The sequence below is a fragment of the Gadus macrocephalus genome, chromosome 14 (genome assembly GCF_031168955.1).
Source record: "Gadus macrocephalus chromosome 14, ASM3116895v1".
Lineage (NCBI taxonomy): Eukaryota > Metazoa > Chordata > Actinopteri > Gadiformes > Gadidae > Gadus > Gadus macrocephalus.
In genome coordinates this window covers 23832730-23857358 of record NC_082395.1, presented here as the reverse complement: position 1 = coordinate 23857358, position 24629 = coordinate 23832730, and the positions used below count along the sequence as shown (strand labels likewise).

The 24629-nt window shown below is 47.3% G+C and overlaps 3 protein-coding genes across 4 annotated transcripts; 1 reads left to right on the top strand and 2 right to left on the bottom strand.

The window, feature by feature from the left end:
- Nucleotides 1-49: 49 nt before the first annotated feature.
- Nucleotides 50-3012, top strand: si:ch211-122f10.4 (cathepsin A-like). The gene is made up of 11 exons (XM_060072284.1): nt 50-418; nt 642-753; nt 834-971; nt 1055-1213; nt 1295-1386; nt 1509-1593; nt 1668-1820; nt 1890-2035; nt 2269-2431; nt 2523-2612; nt 2706-3012. The coding sequence occupies exons 1-11, from the start codon at nt 252-254 to the stop codon at nt 2787-2789; spliced, it is 1389 nt and encodes a 462-aa protein (XP_059928267.1). The 5' UTR covers nt 50-251; the 3' UTR covers nt 2790-3012.
- slc38a7 (solute carrier family 38 member 7) lies at nt 3003-9994 on the bottom strand. Of its 2 annotated transcripts, XM_060072286.1 has the most exons (13): nt 9840-9993; nt 9215-9261; nt 8769-9101; nt 8498-8551; nt 8136-8280; nt 7028-7163; nt 6767-6865; nt 6440-6497; nt 5830-5944; nt 4623-4770; nt 4224-4423; nt 4093-4144; nt 3003-4010 (listed from the first exon to the last, which is right to left on the bottom strand). In XM_060072286.1, exons 3-13 carry the CDS (start codon nt 9033-9035, stop codon nt 3908-3910), a joined length of 1377 nt encoding a protein of 458 aa, XP_059928269.1. In that variant the 5' UTR covers nt 9036-9101; nt 9215-9261; nt 9840-9993; the 3' UTR covers nt 3003-3907. The 2 variants fall into 2 exon arrangements, with proteins under 2 accessions (XP_059928269.1, XP_059928268.1); XM_060072285.1 differs by having other exon boundaries at nt 8769-9261; nt 9840-9994.
- Nucleotides 9995-10127: 133 nt separating this feature from the next.
- Nucleotides 10128-23637, bottom strand: got2b (glutamic-oxaloacetic transaminase 2b, mitochondrial). The gene is made up of 10 exons (XM_060072291.1): nt 23442-23637; nt 19616-19772; nt 18813-18941; nt 18586-18645; nt 18134-18295; nt 17917-18021; nt 17426-17576; nt 16796-16961; nt 15754-15904; nt 10128-11291 (listed from the first exon to the last, which is right to left on the bottom strand). Exons 1-10 carry the CDS (start codon nt 23522-23524, stop codon nt 11169-11171), a joined length of 1287 nt encoding a protein of 428 aa, XP_059928274.1. The 5' UTR covers nt 23525-23637; the 3' UTR covers nt 10128-11168.
- Nucleotides 23638-24629: the final 992 nt, after the last annotated feature.

Genomic DNA, 24629 nt, shown 5'->3' with positions numbered 1-24629 from the left:
AAGTAACAAATCCGCTTTATAAATGATTTATTTCGTGTTTTATTGATCACGTGGAGCCGCAGCCAGTCATATGACCGCTTGTTGAGGTTGTTTACAGCACTGCTGTTTGTCCAGGAAGTAGAGAACTGTTCACATCCACCCGCAGACTGTTCATCTCTTCATCTCCACAGCAGAGACCCGTAGACTGTCCGTCTCTTCATCTGCACAGCAGAGACCCGCAGACTGTCCTTCTCGTCCACCGAGGAGTCACCATGTTACCTAGACGTGTCCTGGTGTTGCTGTGGTTCTGCGGTGTCTGCGCCCTGGCCCAGTACCCGCCAGATGAAGTCAAAGCTCTACCCGGCATGGCGTTCAAACCGAACTACAGGCAGTGGTCGGGTTATCTGATGGCCAGCCCAGGAACCTTCCTTCATTACTGGTGAGTAGACTTCACACAACAGAGCATTCTAGTGATGGTGGCAACTTCCTCTCTCACTCGTCCTCAAAGCAGATTTGATCGTGTAGTGGCTCAGTAGTTTGACATGTAAGTGATTTCCTAGAACCTAGATTTCCTTAAATTCTCAGTGCAGACGACATTCTGGTCTGGTATGAAGATGTGCAACATGTAGCTCAACACATGCGCTGTTGGCTCTGCTCTCCAGGTTCGTGACCTCCCAGAGGGACCCCGTCAATGACCCCCTGGTCCTCTGGCTGAACGGGGGTCCGGGCTGTAGCTCACTGGACGGGTTCCTGTCTGAGAACGGCCCCTTCCATGTGAGTGGTCCTTGTAGAGCATGGACGCTAACCACAGCTTTAAAATGAGAATACCTGAAAAATACTTATTTTTTTCTCAGGTACAAGACAATGGAAACAGTCTTTATGTGAACGAGTTCAGCTGGAACAAGATCACAAACCTTCTGTATCTGGAGTCCCCTGCAGGAGTGGGCTTCTCTTATTCTGATACCGAGAACTACAACACCAGTGACGACGAGGTGGGGGCAGTGAAGGGCCTAATGGGACTGGTTATCACCAGGTGGAGCAATGGCACCATATTAATTCATGCTGCATTTCTTAGGTTGCAGATAATAATTACCTAGCACTGCAGAGTTTCTTTGGGAAGTTTCCGAACTTCGCAAAGAACGACTTCTTCATCTTTGGGGAGAGCTACGGTGGTATCTACGCCCCCACTCTCAGCCAGCGAGTGGCAGGCGGCGCAGCGAAGATCAACTTCAAGGTGAAGGGATCTTTTACCAGAACTTGTTGGTCGGGGTCAAGTCCAAAGCTGAGTTTCACACTTCCGTCTCTGTTTTTCAAGGGCTTTGCTGTTGGAAACGGACTCAGCAGCTATGCTCTTAATGACCGGTCCCTCGTCTATTTTGGTTACTACCATGGCCTCTTTGGAGAAGAGTAGGTGGACAATATCTGCAGTAACTAATGATTCACATAGGAGATCAGATTTCACTTTAACAGCAGCCTTTAAAGACTTCCATTGTCACGTGGTTGCTGGTGACATTTCCTCTTCCCTACAGTTTGTGGCGTGACCTCACCTCAAACTGCTGTGACGATTCGGGCTGTCACTTCGACAACGCAGAGGCCGGGCCCTGCAACACCATGGTGCGTGTTCTCCCTCACAGCGGATCTCCTCACTGTCGGACCGTTTCCTAACCCTCGCTCCACTCCTGCCTCAGGTGAACCTGGCCTTCCGGATCGTGTATGAGGGCGGGCTCAACGAGTACGCGCTGTACCTGGACTGTGCGGGCGGAGTCAAATCCCACCAGGGCTACGAGAGGAGCATGCGCAACCTCCTGAGGAACAGCAGGGAGGCCTGGCGGCACCTCAGGGTAAGGGCTTCCTCCTTCTGAGCTGGCGTTGGTTGGTGGGTCGACCATAACGGAGGTGTGTTTCTGCAGGTAGCGCCGGGGCAGCGCGTGAGCCTGAACGTCGGCGGCGTGCCGCCCTGCCTCAACAGCACGGCTCAGAAGAGCTGGCTGAACCGCCGCGACGTCAGGAAGGCCCTGCACATCCCTGACGTCCGGCCCCCCTGGGACCTCTGCAGGTACATACAGGAGGCTCTGGGCTCCAGGCCCCCTGGGACATGCGCAGGCACGCTTCTGGGCTCCAGGCCCGTCTATAATAGGAGAAGGCTGCGTCCTACCCAGTGCCTCCTAAAGAACTTGATGGGTCATGTAGGTACTTGCACATTAGCGCCGGACTCCCCAGCTCTGCTGAAGGTGGCCCGGGGGTCTGTAGCGAGAGGCCACCCTCTCAGCCCGGTTTGTTCTCCAACAGCGACGTGGTTGGAGATGGGTACACCAGGATCTACCCCACGATGAAGGACTTCTACCTCAAGCTGCTGTCCCAGGGCATCCGGGCGCTGGTCTACAACGGGGACACGGACATGGCCTGCAACTTTCTGGGGGACCAGTGGTTTGTGGAGGACCTCGGCATTCAGGTAAGGTTTTGCTCCTCCAGGGAGGAGAGGGGGACGATACCAGAGTGTTGGAGTCTAAACACTAACTTGTCTGTGTATGATTTGCTCCTAGGAAACCACAAAGTACCAAAGTTGGAAATACGATAACCAGATAGCTGGCTTCTATCAGCAGTATGGTAACCTCACCTTTCTTACGGTCAAGGTAAGCATCATGTACCTGCTCACTGTCACATTACTTCTCCATCCCATGTTTTACTGTCAGTCCAAGGAGATTGACTGTGATGTTGTGTTGCAGGGTGCTGGTCACATGGTTCCTCAGTGGGCCCCAGGCCCAGCCCTCCACATGTTTGAGTCCTTCATAACATCTGGCTCCTACTAGACGAGGTCGGGCTCAGAAGTTCTTCTCAGGGAAGTTCTTCGCGGTCTGAGCTCTAGACGGAAGCCTCTTCGTAAGAGGACCTTATGGAACAGGGTTTGGAGGCTTCTCCTCTTCCCCCTCGTTTTCTTCAAATGTCATATACTGCACTTTTTTTGGGGGGGGGGGGTTGATATTGTACATGATTGATATTTCTTTTTTTGATTAAACCACAACTTCAATTTGAGCGCCTTTATTGTGATACTTTGGTGCAAACCTGCCAATCAGGCACAAGCTTTTTGGCAATTTTAAGATGTCAAAAAAAATGTCTAATGCTCAACAAGGACACCAACAGTTTGAAATCATTCCTTGGCCGTTTAATGGCAATGACTACTAGGCATACATGGAGCTGACTGAATCAAAAGCTTTTAGATATAAAAATGTTTTGGGAGATGAGCTCTGTACAATACTTGGCTTTTATTCTCCATCTTAACTATTTACATTTAAATCATTTTACATTTTCACAGAACATACAATTTTGCAACAAACTATTAAATCATTATTTACATAAGTCAATGACCCAAAGGGAATCTCCACTAGTGTACTGCCCAAGACTGGGATCCCAATGTTGGTCTAAGAAAGTGAACATTTTTCTGTCATTGTGCAGCTCCTTCACACAGGGACGACATTTAAAAGCCATTAGGTCTGAATGTAACATGATATACTAACATTGTGTAGTGACTCTTTTACAATGTAGGAATGTACATGCACTGTCAGAATTTGGTATATCTGCAACACTAACAAATTACTAGATTTCAAGCTATTTTGAACATACTGACCACTGATCCCTTTATAACATGAAGACCACATAGTATTTTAGTTCATGGAGGCAGTGGCTTCTCTGCCCTCATACAAGTGTAGGCACCATTTCCCTGTAAATTGCACAGATTACTAAATAAATACTAAAACCCTGAAAAATACATAAAATAATGTTTGTCACTTGTAATTATGTCTTTCCATCCTTAAAATCAATCCATGTTCCAAGTATTGATGCTCGGCCCCTAGGAATCGTCTCCTTGTTGAATAGTCCATGAACACTGCCGCTGTCGCACCTTCAGACCGGAGGGGCGACAGGTGCTGTTTTAGCTGACGATGTCTTGGTAAACAGAGTTGGACGTCGTCAGTCCGAAGACAAACACCCCGATGGTGACCATCACCACCCCGTAGACCACCAGCACGTACCAGCTGTGAGAGATCAGAGAGAATCAGCACAGAACCAGACATCCTAGAATCCACACAGAGCATCCCAACGGAGGCACAACGTTACCTGGCAGACCGGTCGTCACTCTCAGAAAGCTTGGCTTGGATTAGACACAGACCTGGGGACAGAGAAGATGTTATCATGTGATCTATTACATCATCACAGCGATGGTACTGATGAGGTGGTGATGAGGATACCTGGGAAGACGAAGATGAAGCAGGCGGCCAGCCCTCCGATCAGCGAGATGACCTTGCCGATGTCGGGGATGAAGAGGGCGAGGGCGAGCGTGGAGGAGAACCACACCACGGTCTGGAGGATCCGACGCCTCCGCTCCCGAACCACACACAGCTCCACCTGCTCCCCCCGGCAGCGCAGCCACAGCCCCTCCACCACCGCCCTGAGGAGGAGGAGAAGGAGGAGGAGAAGGAGCTGTTAGGAGGATTAGGGGAGCAGTGGGGACCAGACGCCATGGGCTCTTCTGAACAGACTCTGCAAATTTAATTCAACTGAACAACTGTTTGATAAATGATGCACATCCCTGAACTCATGGTCTGACCATGTAGCAGGTCTGACCGTCGAGTCTGGGTTAGTCTTACCTGCCACAGAAGTGCAGGATGGGATACGAGGTGACGACACAGACAACGATGAAGGCTCGTGCAATTGCTATAGCGATGTCATCAGAGGGGTAGGACATCAACACATCCTGCTTGACCTCAGAGCCAAACGAGAGGAATCCACAAACACCTGCAACACACACACACACACACGATGAATCAGAGTTAGAAATGAGAGAAATGGAGAGTAAACCGGTTTAAGTATCTTAAACTGTTAAGAAGTTTGTTTCAGAGGATTAGCCTTCCCTAAACCAAGAGGAGCTTAAGCTACACATGGATGCTCTCCAACCTAGCTGTGGTCATGCTGCCTTCATAGAGTACATAACACCAGGGGTCTCATTTATAACCGTTGCGTACGCACAAAACGGGGCTGAAAGTGGCGTACGTGACTTTCCACCCCAAGTTTGTCTTATTACCGTAACCCTATAAATACAGCGGTGAGCCCCGTGTGTAATGCTGCACCATGGCACTGCCGGCACTGCTGGAGGACCATGCAAATGGCAGGATTCGGAGGGAGAGGGTCTTCAGGGACCATAACAATTTATTGGTACATAAAAATATGTACCATTATGTCAGACCACTTATTTTTTAATTCTGGGACTGTGCGCTGCGTGCCACTGACAAGAGTTCACTGCTGCAGCAAAATTTTGCTACTCACTCGCTTTTTGTTGTTGGTGATCCCAATCCTGTGACGGCCGAACAAAACTACTTTTCGGGCCTGCACCTCACAGGTTGAAGTGTCTCCACTTCAACCTCCGTGAAATTTCGTTTCTCAGTCCTTCTGCCATTCTTTCCGACAAGACATAATACTTCCATCGGAGTCTGTTTTATATGCAGATTGCATTCATGAGGTTGTTTGCGTTGACCATTTATGGTTACAAAGGGCCGTGTACAGGGCGGAACGTGAAGCTGATTCAGCTGCGCACACTTGTAGGCACTCTGTGATTTATAAAGCAAAGATTGCTTAGAGGTGTGCGTAGTGCGTACGCAGGGTTTTATAAGTCTGAATATTTTTTGGCGCACACAAAACTTGGCTTTTGGGCGTACGTACACTTTTAGTAACGACCCCACGCAGTTTTATAAATGAGATCCCAGATCCCTGACTCTGTGTGGGGCATTAAACCAGGGTGTGTGTGGCTTTAAACTAGGGTGTGTGGGGCATTAGACCAGGGTGTGGGGCCCGTCTTACCGGTTCCCGTGTACACAAAGAGGCAGATGATCATGCCAACCGTCACCACCAGGCCCCACGGCCTCATCTGCTTCCTGCTCATGCTGTTGAACACCGGGACACTGCTCACATGGCACTGGAGGAGGAGGAGGAGGAGGAGGAGGAGGAGACAGGTGGGACAGAAGACAGGGAGGAGGAGGAGACAGGTGAGACAGAAGACAGGGAGGAGGAGCAGAGCAGAGAGGTGAGACAGGAGACAGGGAGGAGGAGGAGACAGGTGTGACAGGAGACAGGGAGGAGGAGGAGACAGGTGTGACAGGAGACAGGGAGGAGGAGGAGACAGGTGTGACAGGAGACAGGGAGGAGGAGACAGGTGAGACAGGAGACAGGTGTGACAGGAGACAGGGAGGAGGAGACAGGTGAGGTTAGCTGGTCCTAAGCACGGAGCATCCAACACTGATAATTATTTTCTCTAATGATATGCTGAATGAGTTTAACCACACACACACACACACACACACACACACACACACACACACACACACACACACACACACACACACACACACACACACACACACACACACACACACACACACACACACACACACACACACACACACACACACACCTGGAAGCCAAAGCAGATGGTGGGCATGGCGTTGAATACGGCGGTCCACGAGGCGGCGCTGCAGGAGGAGCACACGGTGAGAGGAGCAGAGAGAGGAGCACAGGAGCACGGTGAGAGGAGCACAGGGAGCAGGAGCCGTTCAGAACCGCTGGGCCAGGAGAGCTTCAGGGTGCGGCCTCTATGGTGGGACCCCCACAGCGGGGAGGGGCTGACCTGGTAGGGGAGGAGCTTACCTAGTAGGGGGGGGGGGAGCTGACCTGGTGGGGGTGGGAGAAGCTGACCTGGTGGGGGAGGAGCTGACCTGGTGGGGGAGGGGGAGGGGCTCACCTGGTAGGGACGTTGGTGGGCACGGTCTCCTCGGTCATCAGAAAGTACTTGACGATGACCACGATGGTGACGTACCAGGTGCCGACCACGCTGAACGCACTGCGGGTACAAAGTCATCAGTCACATGACACGGCCAAGAGCCATGACCCATGTTAACACCCATGTGACCCCATATGTGACCCCGACATGTGTCCCCCCCTCCATGAAAACAATGTTTTATTGATTGATTGATTGATTGATGGGTGTGTGAGGCGGTCCTACCTGGCGTATTTCTGGAAGCCGATCTCCTTGGGGATGGAGAGCGGGAGGATGACCAGGATGGCCGTCACACAGATGGTGAAGCGGCGCTGCAGGTACCAGTGCGAGGGGGCGCCCTCGTGAGCCACTGCCGCCATCACTGACGGGACGGGACGGGGGGGAGGAGACAACCACACACTGTCAGAGTCTACAGCTTCAAATATCCTCATGCAACTAGATATTAATGCGTGATCATCTGTAGGGACACAACCCCGCTCTATTGACCACAGGACAGACCCCCCTCTATTGACCACAGGACAGACCCCACTCTGTGGATCACAGGACAGACCCCACTCTGTGGATCACAGGACAGACCCCACTCTGTGGATCACAGGACAGACCCCACTCTGTGGATCACAGGACAGACTCCACTTTGTGGATCACAGGACAGACCCCACTCTGTGGATCACAGGACAGACCCCACTCTGTGGATCACAGGACAGACCCCACTCTGTGGATCACAGGACAGACCCCACTCTGTGGATCACAGGACAGACCCCAATCCATTGACCACAGGACAGACCACACTCTGTGGATCACAGGACAGACCCCACTTTGTGGACCAGAGGACAGACCCCACTCTGTGGATCACAGGACAGACCCCACTTTGTGGATCACAGGACAGACCCCCCTCAATTGATCATCTGAGAGGAAGGGGTGTGGCTATTGATCTGATTGGGAGTTTCCTTGTGATAAGATCAGACTGAGAAAGGTGGTGACCTTCTAGATAACTATAATTGATTAAGGATAAGAAATGGTCGTCAGGACTCATAAGAGCTTCTGTTTCCCCACTTCCTCCAAATGGAGGAAGCCAGGCAGACAAAACACATTTCTATTTGTCAGCGTTTCTGCGGTTCCCGAGTCACAAGACGGTTTGCCCTTTGGACACTCTTACAGCACACTAGGACTACGACTGGTTCCACCCTGAGGTCATTCCAGTGAAGCTTGGTCAACTCGACACACACACACACACACACACACACACACACACACACACACACACACACACACACACACACACACACACACACACACACACACACACACACACACACACACACACACGACTCACAGCATTCCAGCTGGTCTCCGATGACGATGAAGAAGGCGATGCAGGTGCCGAAGGTGTAGACTGCGATGGACAGCTCGCAGACCACGCCCGAGACCTTCCCGCAGGACACCCGGACCACCTCCTGGTAGGTGGCCTCGTTGCTGACCTGGAGGAGAGGAGCTCAGGTCAGACCTGCTTCAACACCTGATGCTCTGCTGACCTCGGAGCCAGAGATTCAACCTTCAATCAATCATTTCATTGGGATGGAATCCTATTTTGTTTCAGATACCGAAGAAAATTAGGAAATAGTATCTGCTGATCTTATTTAGCAACTGACAACACACACACACGACCAAAAGGGGGCTGATAAACCAGACATTGACCTGTGAGCAGTACCCCAGCACCACCAGTCCGCTGATGATGAAGATCAGCATACACTGCAGACCAAAGGGAAAAAGGAACCGTTACACCAAGGTTCAACTTCTGTGCTCCTAAATGCAATTCACATTGTGGTGTTGAAGGGGATAGCGTGTTTGGCGTTTACTCGAGTCTCCAGGGTTCGTTAGAACTGGATCAGGCTGGAGACTAACGTGATTTACATCACGTTAGTACTAAACCCAATTAGTCATCTCTCTCTCTCTCTCTCTCTCTCACCATTTGTAGCATCAGTCCGGCCACCACTCCGCCCGCCATGTTGAAGGCGGCGGGGAAGTTGAGAAGCCCCGCCCCCAGCGCCGCGTTGACCACGATGAAGACGGCGGCCATGGACGACACCCCCCCCGCGGCCTTGGCACGCTCCGCCTCTGGCGTGCGTCCCGACTCCACGCATGGGCTCTGCAGCAGCCAGGCCCGCTCCCCCGAGCCGTCTCGGGGCCCCTCCCCCAACCGGGGCCCTTCCTCTGCGTCCACACTCTGAGACATCCCCTCAGGAGCCGAAGGCTGACCTTTGACCTCTAGCCAGCCCAGTGTTCCCAGTGGTGGAAGGGTCTGTAGTCAACCAACAGATGAAGCTGTACGATCACCAAGTCAGACCAGCACGACAAGTATGACACCAGGTCCTGTCACTCCCAGATCAGCTGTGATCCCAACAGGGTCTTCACTTAGGGTGGGGGTTCAGATGAGGATCCTGTGGTCTTCACTGAAGTTCCTTCAAAAGAGAGAAACAGGTGTCAAGAAACAAAATGGTGACATCCGTGTTCCCTCCGGTCACAGGAAGATGCCTGTCAAACCAGGCGGTGAGTTGGGACTCATCATCTGACCACCTTCACTGAATGGGTTAATGAAGTAGAGACCTTTGACGAGGTGAACAGAATGTAAATACCACGTACGTTAAGACTTGTAGTGGTTCAAGTCCAGCTTGTATAACGTTAAGGCAATACACATCTGTATGGCAACACACATCTGCATCCCAACACACATATACATCACAACACAAAACACATCAGCATCACAACACACATCTGGATCACAACACAACACACATCTGACTCAAAATCCTTCACGGTACAGAGGGGCTACGACCCTGTACGTCGGGTACTCAATCACCCCAGGTACTAACCGCTAACCCCAGCAGGTACTTCCAGTAAAACTCCCATCTCCCCTCTGACAGGATAACAGCGCCGTGTAGCGCCGTGTGACTGCTAGCTACCCTTAGCCTTAAACAACAGCTCCGGTCTCTAACCCGAACCTCGGTCCGCAGTCACTCTAGGAGAGAACGTTATTTACCCGGGTCTGGTTCTGGTTCTGCCGGTCCTTCCTGAGAGAAGCGGGCTTCAGCTCCTTTCCTCCGGGAGTGAAACCCAACGGGCGGTCAGCTGCTTAATATGGAGAGTCACGTGACCGCGAGTCACGTGCCTCAGTGGGGACGGGACGGTCCAATGTTCATGTCCCCCCCCCCCCCCGCCCCCGCCGCCACCGTTTTATGAACTAACCAAGAGCGCCCCCCCTTCTAATAACAATTCAATAGTAACATCCAAGGAAAATTGGAAAAAATAAAACACTTGATAGCCAATATTTTATTTTGGTAATGAATTTATTCGTTGAATTTATTGATGAATTTATTTGTTCAGAATAAGATGAATGACCGGTTCTTTGCTAACTACATTGTCGTCCCGGGAGCTGATCTCTCTCTCCCTGACTCCTGCGTATTGCTTCTGTCTGTTGATCTCAGAAGGCTCTGTTAATCAGCCGTTCTCTCCCTTTGGAGGAAATCTTTAAGGAGATTTGAGTTGTGCTTTGTTTAGATGTATGAAAAAAGGTCAATGTGTCCATAATGCACGGTCAAGCAGAAACAGCAGACCTCTGGATCTAGCACAGAAGATCAGAGTAACTTGGTCTAATTTGGGTACTTAAGTCGAGTGACTGAGAAGCTGATGTCTTTTTAGCAACTCAAAATAACCTTTTAAGAATGTAATTTACTGTTACTCATTTCAATAGACGTGTCGAAAGGACAGAATAAACACTCATCACTGACTGAAAGGTTGATTAGTTTAGATAAAGAGCCATAGATTAGTATGAATGATTAGGATGCATACTAATGGTATGCATCCTAAACTAAACCAAAACCTTAACTTCCATTAAGTGCTCCATGATCGACAGAGTGGCTGTAGTGTGAAACGCATTTCCACTTTGTGTAATGTTCTTTATTGGCCCAGCATTAGCACAGTGTGTAGCGTGTCATCAGGGTGCGTTCTGAGGAGGTGCTGGATCGGGCCAACAGTACATCATGAAAAAGCAGACACACAGTCAAGAGACACCAGCCCCACAGTCAGCAGACTGAGATTAGTGTGTTGTTGGGTCACATCACGTCTCCTGTTCAGAGAGAACTGAGAGGCCACTCCAGACTATTAAACCGTTAACGACTCGATAAGCTCAGACGGGCGGCCCACTGCAAAACTTCTAGAAGATAAAACTGAATCAAATACTCTAAACAAACTCTTTTTTTGTTGCTCTAAACATGGAATGAGGGGAGCAGGGTGAGAATAGGACACATTTAGTCTGCCTCTATCAACGTCTCCTATATATATATATATATTCATCTCTGCGTCGCCGTGGCTACTTGGTGACGGCGTGGATGCCGGCCGCCAGGTAGCCCACGTTCCCGGATGTCACGCCGGCCATGGAGATGCGGCCGTCCTTGGTCATGTACACGGAGAACTCCTTGGTGAGACGCTCAACCTGACGGGAGAGAGGAGGTCCCCATTAGGTTAACATTCAGCAGGCTGAAGGAGGTCTCCCATAAGGTTAACATTCAGCAGTCTGAGAGGAGGTCCCCATTAGGTTAACATTCAGCAGTCTGAGAGGAGGTCCCCATTAGGTTAACATTCAGCAGTCTGAGAGGAGGTCCCCATTAGGTTAACATTCAGCAGGCTGAGAGGAGGTCCCCATTAGGTTAACATTCAGCAGGCTGAGAGGAGGTCCCCATTAGGTTAACATTCAGCAGGCTGAGAGGAGGTCCCCATTAGGTTAACATTCAGCAGGCTGAGAGGAGGTCCCCATTAGGTTAACATTCAGCAGGCTGAAGGAGGTCCCCATTAGGTTAACATTCAGCAGGCTGAAGGAGGTCCCCATTAGGTTAACATTCAGCAGGCTGAAGGAGGTCCCCATTAGGTTAACATTCAGCAGGCTGAGGTCCAGAGCACGAGGAAAAAATCAAGTCGTTAAGATGTAACGTGAACCTCAAACTGCAAGACATACTGTACAACCTTGACATGTACATTGAGGGAATTTAGCAGACGCTTTTATCTAACAATATATCGCTGTGGTACAGTAATAATGTTATAGAACCAAGTTCCAGGCACATGGTTCTATAACATGAACCCCATACTGTACAACATGGACCCCATACTGTATGACATGGAGCTGGTTGGCTTGATGTTCTTGAGGTGAGGGTAAACCAGAAACCCTGTTTTGCCCCCAGGATGAGTATCGCCCCCTGAGCAGCCTCGTCAGGAGAAGATAAGCGGTGACCCAGGTCCCATGAGGGGGAACCGGCCCACAAAGCCTGACTCCTCAAAGTGTTTGATCATTTCAATCATTTGCATTATGTTTACAAATCAGCCGGGGATGTAATCTGTCCCTTCCCCGTTTGCGGAGTATGATCTGGGGAAATTTGATTACATCCTCAAGTCGTTGCACTCCGTCATCTGGAGACAATCAGAGGATGTTTACCAGGAAGAAGGCGGGGAAATATCAAACCAATGCTTTGTTTGAACAGTCGGTAGGCTTGACCAAATCACACCGGCTGGTGAGGATCGAATTACGGTGTCCTGACTGACTTTTTATGAGCAAAGTGAATCCTCTTCACTCCATGCTCCAGCTATGCGTAGAACGCCTCTGAACTCTTCCGAACACCGCCGTAACTCCACCGGATGTTTGGAGATGACGTGTCTCCCCTCAGATGCCGGCAAAATTACCTTGATAAGTTACCTGTTTTCCGTCTTGTCATCGTTGCTATTAAATTCAAAATGTCTCTTTTTACTTAATTACTTACTTTACTTTTTTAATGTCTTTTTTTCGCCGCTTTCTATGACGTCTTTCTAAGCCGCTGTTGGTAGTGTCGGGTCAGCAATCTCTTCTTCGTCCGTTACCAGATAACGTAGTGACCTACCGTTGTATACTGTGGCGGTAGTACGCATTCTGAAACGTTTTCCGTACTACACAATGCACACTGAGCATTCGGACGCGCTATATTTGTGGCGTACTACAAAATGCATACTATAAGTATGAGTATTCGGATTCAGCCCTGAATTGGGCTTTGCGAGGTTTGTTTACAGGCGTTGCTATGGTTACCGGTCTTGCGTGTTCCAACGGTTTATTATGTTTCTAATAAATCGCTGTCTAATCAATACTTCATTCACTGCCTCTTCTGTGGTCATTACAATATTATGAATAGACTGCATGGGTTCTCCGACGTCTCTCCCTCTTGGCCTGCCCATAACAGGTTCGAATATTAAGGGCTGCCTAATATTCGTTAGAATTTTGATTTATTTTTTTGATATTCGAATTATATTCGAATCACGAAGTTCGAAGTCAAAGCCCTAACAGACAGAGATATATTGTTGTTTCTCTTTCTTCTGACAAATGTACTTATTGTTAATCGCTTTGGATAAAAGTGACTGCTTAGCGCCCTGAATGTAAATGTAATGGTTTTTATGATGTTTTTATACTTCTGTATGAATATGACTATGTGACTAATGCAGGGGTTGACACTAAGGTTTCAAAAGCACTTGCCCATCGGGCAAGTACAGGTCATGTTCGACTTGCCCGAATGTAATGTTCACTTGTCCGAATTAAAATCAGAAACATGAACGGGCCTCTTTTTGCGAGGCACCTGGCCTAATTTGGGGAACTCAGAAAACTCATCCTAGCTCAATCTGAAGCCGAATGTTAGCTTCCACATAGTATGTGTTTAAACAATAACAAACTTCTTCTTTGTTTACTTATATACCAAATGGTCACATCGTGCCATGAAGTGATTTCAGTCCACCATTGCAACCTATTAAAGCTATCGCCCAGTTATATGTAGACCTGCATGCTTTCATCTGGATTTTATGCAAATGTAAATAACTAAATGTCCAAGGTAGTAGCAAAGATATCTTTTTTTAACTTCCACGTTTCTTGTAAGTAACTAAATAATCACAATCGCGTTTATAGTAGTATTGTCACGATACTGGATTTTCTAAATTTATACATTATACCTGGAAAAATATTGATATTCTATACCATTTTCGAAACCGTTTTTTTTTTCAGAAAAGAACGTAACCAAAGTAAATAGAGTATATCTCCAAAACTGCTAGGGCTATAATATTACATTTTGGTGCCAATAGAAAGATTGTTGTGCAAGTGAAATATTCAATGTGGATACTTCTTTACGGCATAAGTGGAAGATTACATTTCGACCTGAAATAATTATCAGTTGGTCATTATCAGTTGGTATCACTGTCGTACTATGAGACACAAACAGGTAGATATCTTACCATTTTGACACTTGAAACCTCTATTTAAAGTTCAGGGCAAATATAATCGAATGACACCAAGCCAAACATTCGCAAATACACATATGGCCACTAGATTGCGCTGAAGAACATGTGTTCTGATTGAAGGCAATTTACCTTTTTCCTAAGAAACCTTCTCTTAAGTAATTTATTGTAACTAAACACCATGTTTAGTTGCAAAATTTGTCCACTGGATTATCTGTTTATGGTGGTTTAATGAGATCAGATTCAACTTTGTTGACAAAAATCACAAAGGTAAAATTTCATTTTTGGTTTTTAAAAGAAAAGGGGAAGTTTTTTCTTAAATTGTTATTTGTGAGTTTTAGTCCCAGAATGATATGGATTAGATTGTCGTAATTGGTGGAGGCTCAGCTTTCATATAATATATAGTTTGTGCAGGTCAAATTTCATGGAAAAGATCGCTATTGCTGTTTTTAGAAACTCTAAATATATATGAATATTAGGGCTGTAACGATACACAAATTCACGATTCGGTTTGTATCACGATTTTTGACCCACGGTTCGATACATCCCACGATTCTTTTAAATTTAAAAAGCATTTTATTTAAACAACACTTAAATACCAATTATCTTAATGTAACATTTAATAACAAATAATTTGGAACACTGAACAGATTTGAACCGAAATAATACTATTAAAGTATAGCTAAATTAATAAAGAAATAACCAAAGATTGCAGTTGGAGGATGCTTTTTGCTGGTAGGCATAATAGGGCCCCTTTAACTGTTTGGTTGGTTTATTCAAATATCCTTATTAGCGCTTCTTATTAGGCTATGTAGCTTAAATAATGACATAATCAGGCCGTATAGAATGCAACATGTTTAATAGCCTAACTTTCAATAGATGAGGAAAAACATGAACGTCGCAATAACGAGGCATAGTGTTACGAGTAGCATATGTGTGTGCGGGAGAATGGCAGTGTGCGTATGCGTGTGTGAGTGACGTCAGCGAGTGAGTGGATGAGCGAGGAGAGCGAGCGGTAGCGCGTGTGTCTAGTGAAGAAGCGAACGAGTCCGGTAGAATAAAGTACCCATCCTGTCAATAATCGGTGGCCGCTTCATTCCGACCTATAAGCAGACAAACTGCCAGTCAAATCACACAAAACAATAGAGACAGGATCACACAGGCAATTTTTTTCGCGCTTGGCCAACTCTGGATAAATGTCGTTCATATCGCATATGAGGACTTCGACGGCTGTGGAGAAATGCAATCCTCCGTAGCCACGGAGAGCTGTGATCACAGAGAGGGCATCTCGTCACATATTTACGGCATCGATAGGAGGGGGCGCTGTCAGCAGACTATTATTTAGACAAATTATTAGCAAATTTCAATCGGACAATTTGACCGAAGAGTTAGAAAGGGCATATCGCGCTTCTGCCTTCTCACACCGCGAGACAGGATCGTGGCTTTGAGTATCGCGATTTTCGGTTTGATACGCGTATCGTTACAGCCCTAATGAATATATATGAACAAACCCTAAAAAATGCACTTGCCATTTCGGGCAACCAGAAATAATCTCAATTTGCCCAAATATTATTTTTAGTTGCCCCGGGCAAGCGGGCAACGGTTAGTGTCATCCCCTGCTAATGTTCCTTCTGCTGAGCTGGAGGCTGAGGCCGTACCTGCTCAGGCTTGAGGCCGGTGAAGCAGAACATGCCGATCTGGTCGATGACGTGCTGCCAGTCGCGCGTGGAGCCCTCCTTCTTCAGTCCCGCCGCCAGCTGCTCCCTCATCTTGATGATACGGTTGGCCATGCCATGGACCTCCCCCAGCCTGGGAGGAGAAGAGAGAGAGAGGGAGGAGAGGGGAGAGAGAGATAAAAAAGGTTTAAAAAAAAAAAAAAAAAAAAAAAAAGAGAGAAGGACAGAGAGAAAAGAGGAGAGAGGAAAAAAAGATTTTTAAATATTGATATTATATTATGAGAATAAAACAATTATATTATTTATCTATTTGTAATTCAATTATTAAAATAAATAAATAAATAAAATAAATATAGGCAGTAAGGAAGCAAAGCATAGAATCCGTTCTGGAACAACTCCACTAAAGAGTTGGAAGCACGAGCTCCCTCTCTGGACAGAGAGCAGAGGAGCGATGGTTCAGACACTAGGCTCACTAGTTTATTATTCTTGGATTATTTAGTAGTAAGTACTACGTACCACACGGAGAAGAGCTCTATAGAGTATAGCTCTATAGAGTACAGCTCTATAGCCTCTCTATCTACCACACGGAGTACAGCGCTATAGAGTACTGCTCTATAGCCTCTCTACGTACCACACAGAGTACAGCTCTATAGAACACTCCTCTATAGAGTACCGCTCTATAGAGTACAGCTCTATAGCGTTTCTACGTACGACACAGAGTAGAGCTCTATAGAGTACAGTTCTATAGCCTCTACTTACCACACGGAGTAGAGCTCTATTGAGTACAGCTCTATAGCGTACAGCTCTGTAGCCTCTTTACGTACCACACGGAGTACAGCTCTATATAGTACAGCTCTGTAGCCTCTTTACGTACCACACGGAGTACAGCTCTATATAGTACAGCTCTATAGCCTCTCTACGTACCACGCAGAGTAGAGCTCTATGGAGTAGAGCTCTATAGCCTCCCTACATACCACACAGAGTAGAGCTCTATGGAGTAAAGCTCTATAGCCTCTCTACGTACCACACAGAGTAGAGCTCGGGCGTGTTGAGGATGGTGGAGGCGATGCGCGCTCCGTTCATGGGGGGGTTGGAGTAGATGGGCCGGATGAGGATCTTCAGCTGGGACTCGACCCGCTTGGCCTCCTCAGCGTCGTTGCAGACCACCGTGAAGCCCCCAACGCGCTCGCCTGAGGACCAACACACAACGATGTGTTACAATAGCTCAACTAAACATGGGTTTACATTGACGACATTGACTCGTTTGAGTTGGAGAAAGGCATACCAACATCAGCAATATTCAGGTTAATAATTATTTTATCAATTCAAATTACGCATCAATGCTGTGTCTATATCAGGGGCCTTATTGGTTGTGAATTAAGTATCATGGTGGTGAATTTTAACTAATAATGGGAGGGGAAATGTCAAACCATATCCACCATATCACCACTGAGGGGCAGTAAAGAGCAGGGAAAAGAGTCAGTGGCTGATTGGACCAACAGCCTTCCTGTGGCTGCTGTTCTGTTCCTGTGTGCAGCTTCACCTTGCAGTGATAATGATTCATTACCTGCAGGTGATACCTGATGAATCATACTGTCATACATACATAAGGCCATCTTATGAGCAGCATGCACCAAGCGAAGGCAATGCTCACCGTAGAGACCCATGTTCTTGGCGAAGGACTGGGACAGAACGATGTTGTGTCCCTGCTCGATGAAGTAGCGCACTGCCCAGGCGTCTTTGTCGATGTCGCCGCTGGCAAAGCCCTGATAGGCCATGTCGAAGAACACCAGCAGGTTCCTTTTCTGATTGAACGAAGAGAAGGGCGAGGTTAAGGGAAGAAACTAACAGACCAAATCTTTGAGGTGGGAAACAAACGTGTTGAACAGCATCGAAGAGCGAACACTGGTAGATATTTAAAGGAGCACAGGGTTCATTTTAATTTACATTTAGGGCGCTTAGCAGAAGTTTTTTTCCAAAGCATCTTACAATAAGTTGTCAGAAAAAGTGAAACCGCAATATATCTGTCTGTACAAGTAAGGATGTTCATAGAACCAAGTGCCAAGCACTAACATTAACTAGGTTAACCCATTCCCCGTATACAACAGAGACAGCTAGGATAAGAGGTCCAGCAGGTGAGCTCACCTTCACCAGGTCGGAGATCTCCTTCCACTGCTCGGGGCGGGGGTCCACGCCGGTGGGGTTGTGGGCGCAGGCGTGCAACATGATCACGCTCTGCTCCGGGATTTTCTGTAGCACAAGCACATTTCTTTTTTCAGTCAAAACACACACACACACACACACACAACGCCTCTGCCCAGCGCCCAGCCCCAGTGTTGGCGCAGAGTGTGGCGGTCCTTACGGAGATATCCTCCAGCGCCCCGCTGTGGTCGAAGCCGCAGGTGGCTGGGTCGTAGTAGCGGTAGGCCTTCAGCGTCATGCCGGCGTCCTTGAAGATGGGGGTGTGGTTTCCCCAGGAGGGCTTGGGCAGGTACACGTCACGGGGGCCACCGTGGAAACGAGACTGTGGCGGGAAAAGAGCAGAAGCGATGCTGAGGGGTTCGAAGCTGAACGCTTTGATGCTTGGGAGAAGGGAGAAGGAGGGGGAGGCAGGGGGAGGGGGAGGGAGGGAGAAGGAGGGAGAAGGGAAGTTGGAGGAGGGATGGGGGGGGGAAGGGGAGGGGGAGGGAAGGAGGGGGAGGGGAAGGAAGGGGTGAGGAGGGATGGGGGAGAAGGGATGGGGGAGAAGGGTTGGGGAGGGGGGATGGGAGGAGGCCACGCTGTAAATGGACCACAACCACAGCACCCTCTTACCAGGAAGTTGGCTCCGATGCGCAGAGATCCGGTTCCAGAGATGGTCTGAACCGTGATGTTCTGATGGGAAGAAGGAAGAATGGATCTTTTTCTTGTCGCCCATCAAAAGGTTGATTTTGTATTGGTACAAATGTACATTACCCAGACTACCACATAGTGTTGTAGTCATGTGACCTTGGGAACAAAGAGGCAGCCCTCCAATAGGAGCGGTACCGTCAGGCGCTCACCCGTCCGCTCTTCAGAACCTCGCTGTCCGCCCCCAGGGCCAGCTTGGCGCAGGACTTGTTGAAGTCGGCCAGCCCGGTGATGCCCAGATACTCCTTGTCCATCTGCTTGGCGGAGATCAGAGCCTCGGCCTGGGGAGAGAGGAGCCGCCCAGAGTGGACCTCAGTCAATACGTCCAGCTCATCCATCGGGCAAACGTCGAGGTCAGTGACCTCTGAACTGAGGTACATACACACATCGAGGACTAACCGGAACAGTCTGCTCAGACACAGGGGATGGATCACTTTGGGTCTCTTGTCTTTTGATGCATATTAAAGTAAGCCCGACGGCCCAATTCATAACTTGCATATAAATAACATTGTTTAATGAATCACACCTTTTCCATGACAACAGCCTTTGTTAATCACAACACTCAAGTTCCTGTAGAGAGTCAGGACTAGAGACGCGGTCCCACATGCAGACCTTGGTTCCCTGACCTTCACTTTGCATCGTGTGAACCTTTGGCAGCCTTTTGTTTCATAAGTCACGGGTCCGCTGGTGTTATGGGTTGCTTGGTGTAAGCTAGCTTACTCAGAACAAGCCCACACAACAGTGTGTGAATACACGGTTACAGCTTGTGTGTTGAGACTAAACACTACATCTGGTAGCATTTAAGCTATAAAACACTCTTTTGGAATTCTGATCATAAATTTTTCAAGGTTGTAAAACAAGAATTGCATGGCTGTTATCATTCTTATGCGTGTCCTTGTGTGTCTGTCCTTGTGTGACCGTGTGTGTGCATGAGTACATGCATGCGTGTGTGTACCTTGCGGACACAGCTGAGCACAAAGGGCTTGCCCTGGTCGTCGCGGTAGGCTCCCACTCCCAGGTTCATCTTCTTGGGGTTGGAGTCCTTCTTGAAGGCCTCGCTCACCCCCAGGATGGGGTCGGGGGGGCCCATCTGAACACCCCCCCACCAGGAGCTGAAAGGACAGGAGGGCTTGTGAGGTCATGACCTCTCGGACTCCTAAATCCCTACCACGGAACCGTTTGAAACGCCTCCCAGAGGGATGTGTTACGTAACGTTTGTAATCTACTTAAGGAGTTCAGAATAGGAAGTGAAAGCGTGATCGTCGATAACAGAACTAAAGGGTCCTAGGTATGCTAGGCTTTATATAACCTCCTCACCTTCTGAAAACACATAACTGCCACTACGCTTTTTTATCAAACAACAAAACTGGTTCAAACTGACTGGCTATTTAGATCGTGTTTGCAGTTGTAATTAGATGCTGCAAGGAACTAATGAAAGCAGGGACTTCTACTCTTCCAGTCTTGAGTTTGGTTCACACACCATGAAATAAAACACTAAGGGACCTGCAGGGAAGACATAATAATGTCATTGATAATTGGTTCATTATGTTTGGGCTTACCTTGTCCCCACAAGGACAAGTTTGGGGATTTGCTTTTAAAACAAAACCTTGAAATGCAGCAGCAGCTACAACACAGGGTGGAGCTGAACCCTGAATAAGGACAATACTTTGGACATTTATTCACTCAAGTCTTTGTTGAAATTCAAATCAACCTACTATAGCAACTGTAACAGAGCATTCACTTCCCCCTCACAGCCATTGGTTAAGAACAGGGGTGTGTGGAGGCGGAATTAGTGCAAAGGTCCAATAAAAATCTGATTGCAGATCTGTTGTGAAACCTCACAGAGACCGTTTCACCTCAAAAGGAGCGCAGGTCTTGCCTGGCCATGTTGGCATCAGACAAAGGGAATTCATGACTTATTTCACGGATAGGCTCGTCATCCATTACACAAATACCAGGATCAGTATCATGGATTAGTGAACTTGTGGTGGTGACCTCTGAACCCCATTAGCCCTAACCCCTCCACAAAGGAACAGCCCTGTCTATTCTTTAACATGCTATAGTCAAGAACAACCTGATTACCGCACACTTATTCGTTATTCATTCAAGTAAATGCTATTATTCCTACAGTAAATTTAGCTTAACACAGTGCAGTCAGTGTTATTTAAACACTGGTAGGCCTGTCGCGATATGCAATAAATCAATTAATTGCGCGATAAATTAAAATGAGCGATAATTTTTTGCCGGCCGCAATAATTTCCATTCACACTCTTTTTTTTAAATCATTGCTTTATTGCCCTAATCGGAGAAGAAATCTATGCCATAAACAGAAATATTACAGGCCTTTATTACACGGGTCTTCTAAATGCCGTGGAACGCTCCGTTCACTTGCATAGATAGTAGTCCGGTAACTTGTCAGCCCCAGCGTCTTCGGTTGCTAAGCAACGTCAACGTCTTTGCCAGACTATTTCTCTGCTGATCAACACTACGAATACTGCAAACGAAGAAATTGTAAAAAGACACACCATGTGAAGTTATTTTTTCATCTTGGCAAGTAGCCGTGTAATAAGCGGGATAATGTATAGAACGTCGCCGATCATTATCGAAAATAAGCCCCTTCAGGGCGAAGCAAGACACTTCCGCTGCGCATCGGTCGCCTGTTCGCCCTGTCCCGATAATGACCGGCGTTCCATGCATTATATATATTTATAGATATTATATATATTTAGCAGGGTAGGCCTAAGTAACAAATGTCGGGTTGAAATCGGGCTCCGGCTCATAATTACAGGGCACAACGAGTAAACCCCCTCGTCAAGTGTCAGTCACTTGTTTCATGGTCTGTGTGGGAGGCGGAGCCCTGGCGTTACACGTGTTTATTATTTTTTGAAGCGCAATCGTGTTTACATCCTTTTTATTTAGTGTTTCAATCTTATTTATGGTGGTGTTTGGTTTTTATTCAAGAGCATTTTTTGTTAATAATAGATTGTTTTTGGTTGTTTTGTTAATTTATTCTGGATATTATAAATGTCTTCCAGACGTCCTGTTCCAGGGTTCTTTAAAAATAAAAGTTTATTGATCTTCGAAAGGGTGTACTTTATCATTATATTAGTTGAAAAACTGCAATATTATCGCTTATCGCAATAATTTCTCGGGCAATTAATCGCCCAGAAAAATTTGTTATCGTGACAGGCCTAAACACTGGTATAAGGTATTTAGGTTCAGAGGAGTAGAGAAGGCCCCTGTGGCGCAGAGGAAAGGCTGTGGCTCCTGGCTGAAGCGTGTACTGCAGCTACATACCGACCAGCTTTGGTTTCAGATGCTTTCGGACACTTGAAAGGTTGGATCTAAACTTAGTAGTGGAGGGACGGAGCCGAGGTGGCCAGTAAACCAGAGAACCTAAATCCAATCAGTGAACACTTGATAATACAAGTGTACAATGTAAATGTAAATCACATTCCATATGATCAGCAGGAACAACCTCAGGAGCCGTTTAATATTGATAAGAAATGAGGGCTTTAAGTTTACAAACTATTACATTATTTGTTCACTATTTTAACCTTGAAAGCTAGTACTATACTAATAGACTAGTACAATACTGAAGAGAAAGGTCTTTGGAGCTGTAATAACATTGAGTGACATGGAGACATAACCTTTGATCGTTTGACATTGTACAAACAACCAGGTCAACCAGTCAGCCCAACAGACTATCTATTGATAAAGCATAAAGTGGTTAGCTGGCTGCAGGTTTGAACTTCACATTCTGAGGAACTAAAGTGAACTATTTAGGCCTAGTGACATTCAGACTCATTGGTATTTCTGGTTAATCAGTCAATCATATCTGGTTAATTAAGCCTCTATAATGGAGTGAACCGATTCAAAGTAATCGAAAGTGATGTGAAGGGAGACCTGACTAAGAAGATCAGAGCAGCCTGAACCATCTGCTAGTGATGGGAATGAGTTGCAGTAGTTAGCAATGAGCTAAACTGCGCTGCTAATCCAGCACTGTAGTACGAGAACATGGACCTCGGGGGACCCCCACTAATCTCCACCAAAGACCCCTAACGCACACACACACGCAAACACACACGCACGCACAGTACTCCTGTTTAGAAAAAAATATGTTAGCCAATCACCGATCAGTCTTGCCGATTGGCCAACCAATGGGCTCGCCTGGCACCGGTAACGACGGAACGCCTCCAAGATCAATTCAAGGTTCATAAAAAGGAAAATGGTAATCAAAAAGCTAACGCCATGTGTTAATAATGAGTCACAGCCACACGCTGTGCGTCCAGGTTTCCCTGCATATCATCCTAGTGTAATCTGATATTAGGAGGTCTGAGTGACGGCCCTGGTTGATGTTGGAGCCTCGGATTCACTTCAGCCATAATCCTCTAGTGTTGGGAGTCGTCATTAAAATATGAATAACGTTCAAGCATCATTACCGACACTCTATTCGTTCCTTTCCAACCATTAAACAAAAACCCTGACATGATAACCCGTCACGGCCCTTTCGGTCTGCGCCGAGCATCTGCTGCTGGCCTGGACGCGTTTGACCCCTGCGCGTCTCAGCACTTCCGCCCCGGTCCAGAGACCTCCTCACAACGGGACCGAGTCCGTGAGGAGGACCAGCGACCTCAACTGGGACCAGGTCTACGCGTAGGACAGGCCGGTGACGGTCACCTTGTAGTGTTCCTTGGTGTTCAACACCAACATCACCGACTTGTGTCAGTCTGCGCAGCCTGACCGCTACAGTGAGCCGCCAGAGCCCGAGCATCACTCACCTGTTCCGGGTGGACAGAGACCCCAGCGCCGGGGAGAGGTTCCCCAGGCCAAAGATCACCTTGTTGCTCTTTAGGAGGGCCATTTCTGGGTAGGAGTTCGGATAAGTGCTGCTAAGTAAAGCGTGGACGATCACCACCAAGGACAGGGGCGGGGACAGCGGGATGACGTACTGACGTCAGGCGTACTGACGTCAAGGGAACGTGATGATGCCACAAAATACTAAATTGCAAGATAAGATTTATATATATATAAATATATATGAGTGTTTTACTGGGCCTTACCTAATGAGAATACTTTGTATTTTGATAATTATTATAAAATATATGTATTTAGTTGATTTCGATTTTGTTGATAGATATATTTGTAGGTTAATTGTCATAAGGTATCTTCCATAAATTAAGTTATTCCCACCGAATCGGCCAGACAGCCTAGCTCTGGGAATCTGGTGGGCCTTCTGTCACCCATCAAGGCATGATTAGTGTGTGGTACCTGTTCTGTTCCAGATAAGGATACTTGCGGTAGTGGAACACATGCCCATCAGGTTTTGTGTAGGACAAGAGTAGTGGTGCATGTACAGGTTATGTCCACTTGAGGTCAGTATTGTACCGAACAGAAGACGAGGCCCTTCTGGATCCGAACTATCTGACAGGGAGGGCTAATCTCCTCATTCCTATGGGGTGTGTATGCCTATCTCACGAGACATTGTACCTCATATTCCCTCAATCTCTTCTGGGTTTACATCAAATGCCCCGAAAACTGACGGACAGTGTGCGTGTGTGTGTGTGTGTGTGTGTGTGTGTGTGTGTGTGTGTGTGTGTGTGTGTGTGTGTGTGTGTGTGTGTGTGTGTGTGTGTGTGTGTGTGTGTCTAGTTATACAGTTGTTATAGTTGATAGTAATACTTCATAAAGCTATATCTGTTACATAACAAATATACATTATTTTGTGGAAGATGTGCTGTGTTTATTGAGTATTAATTATGGCTCTGTGGTATAAGTTTCCTATTTCCCCAGACTGTCTCTTATACTCTCCACAATGTATTCTTCATTTCCTTTTGTTACACGCAAACCTCCGAAAGGCCAATTATCCTCTGACGTTAAGACGCTTCATGAACGTGATTTCACGGTGAGGGATAGGAAACAGAATCAGCATGACACTGAGCTGGAGGAGAGGAGGAGGAGAAGAAAGA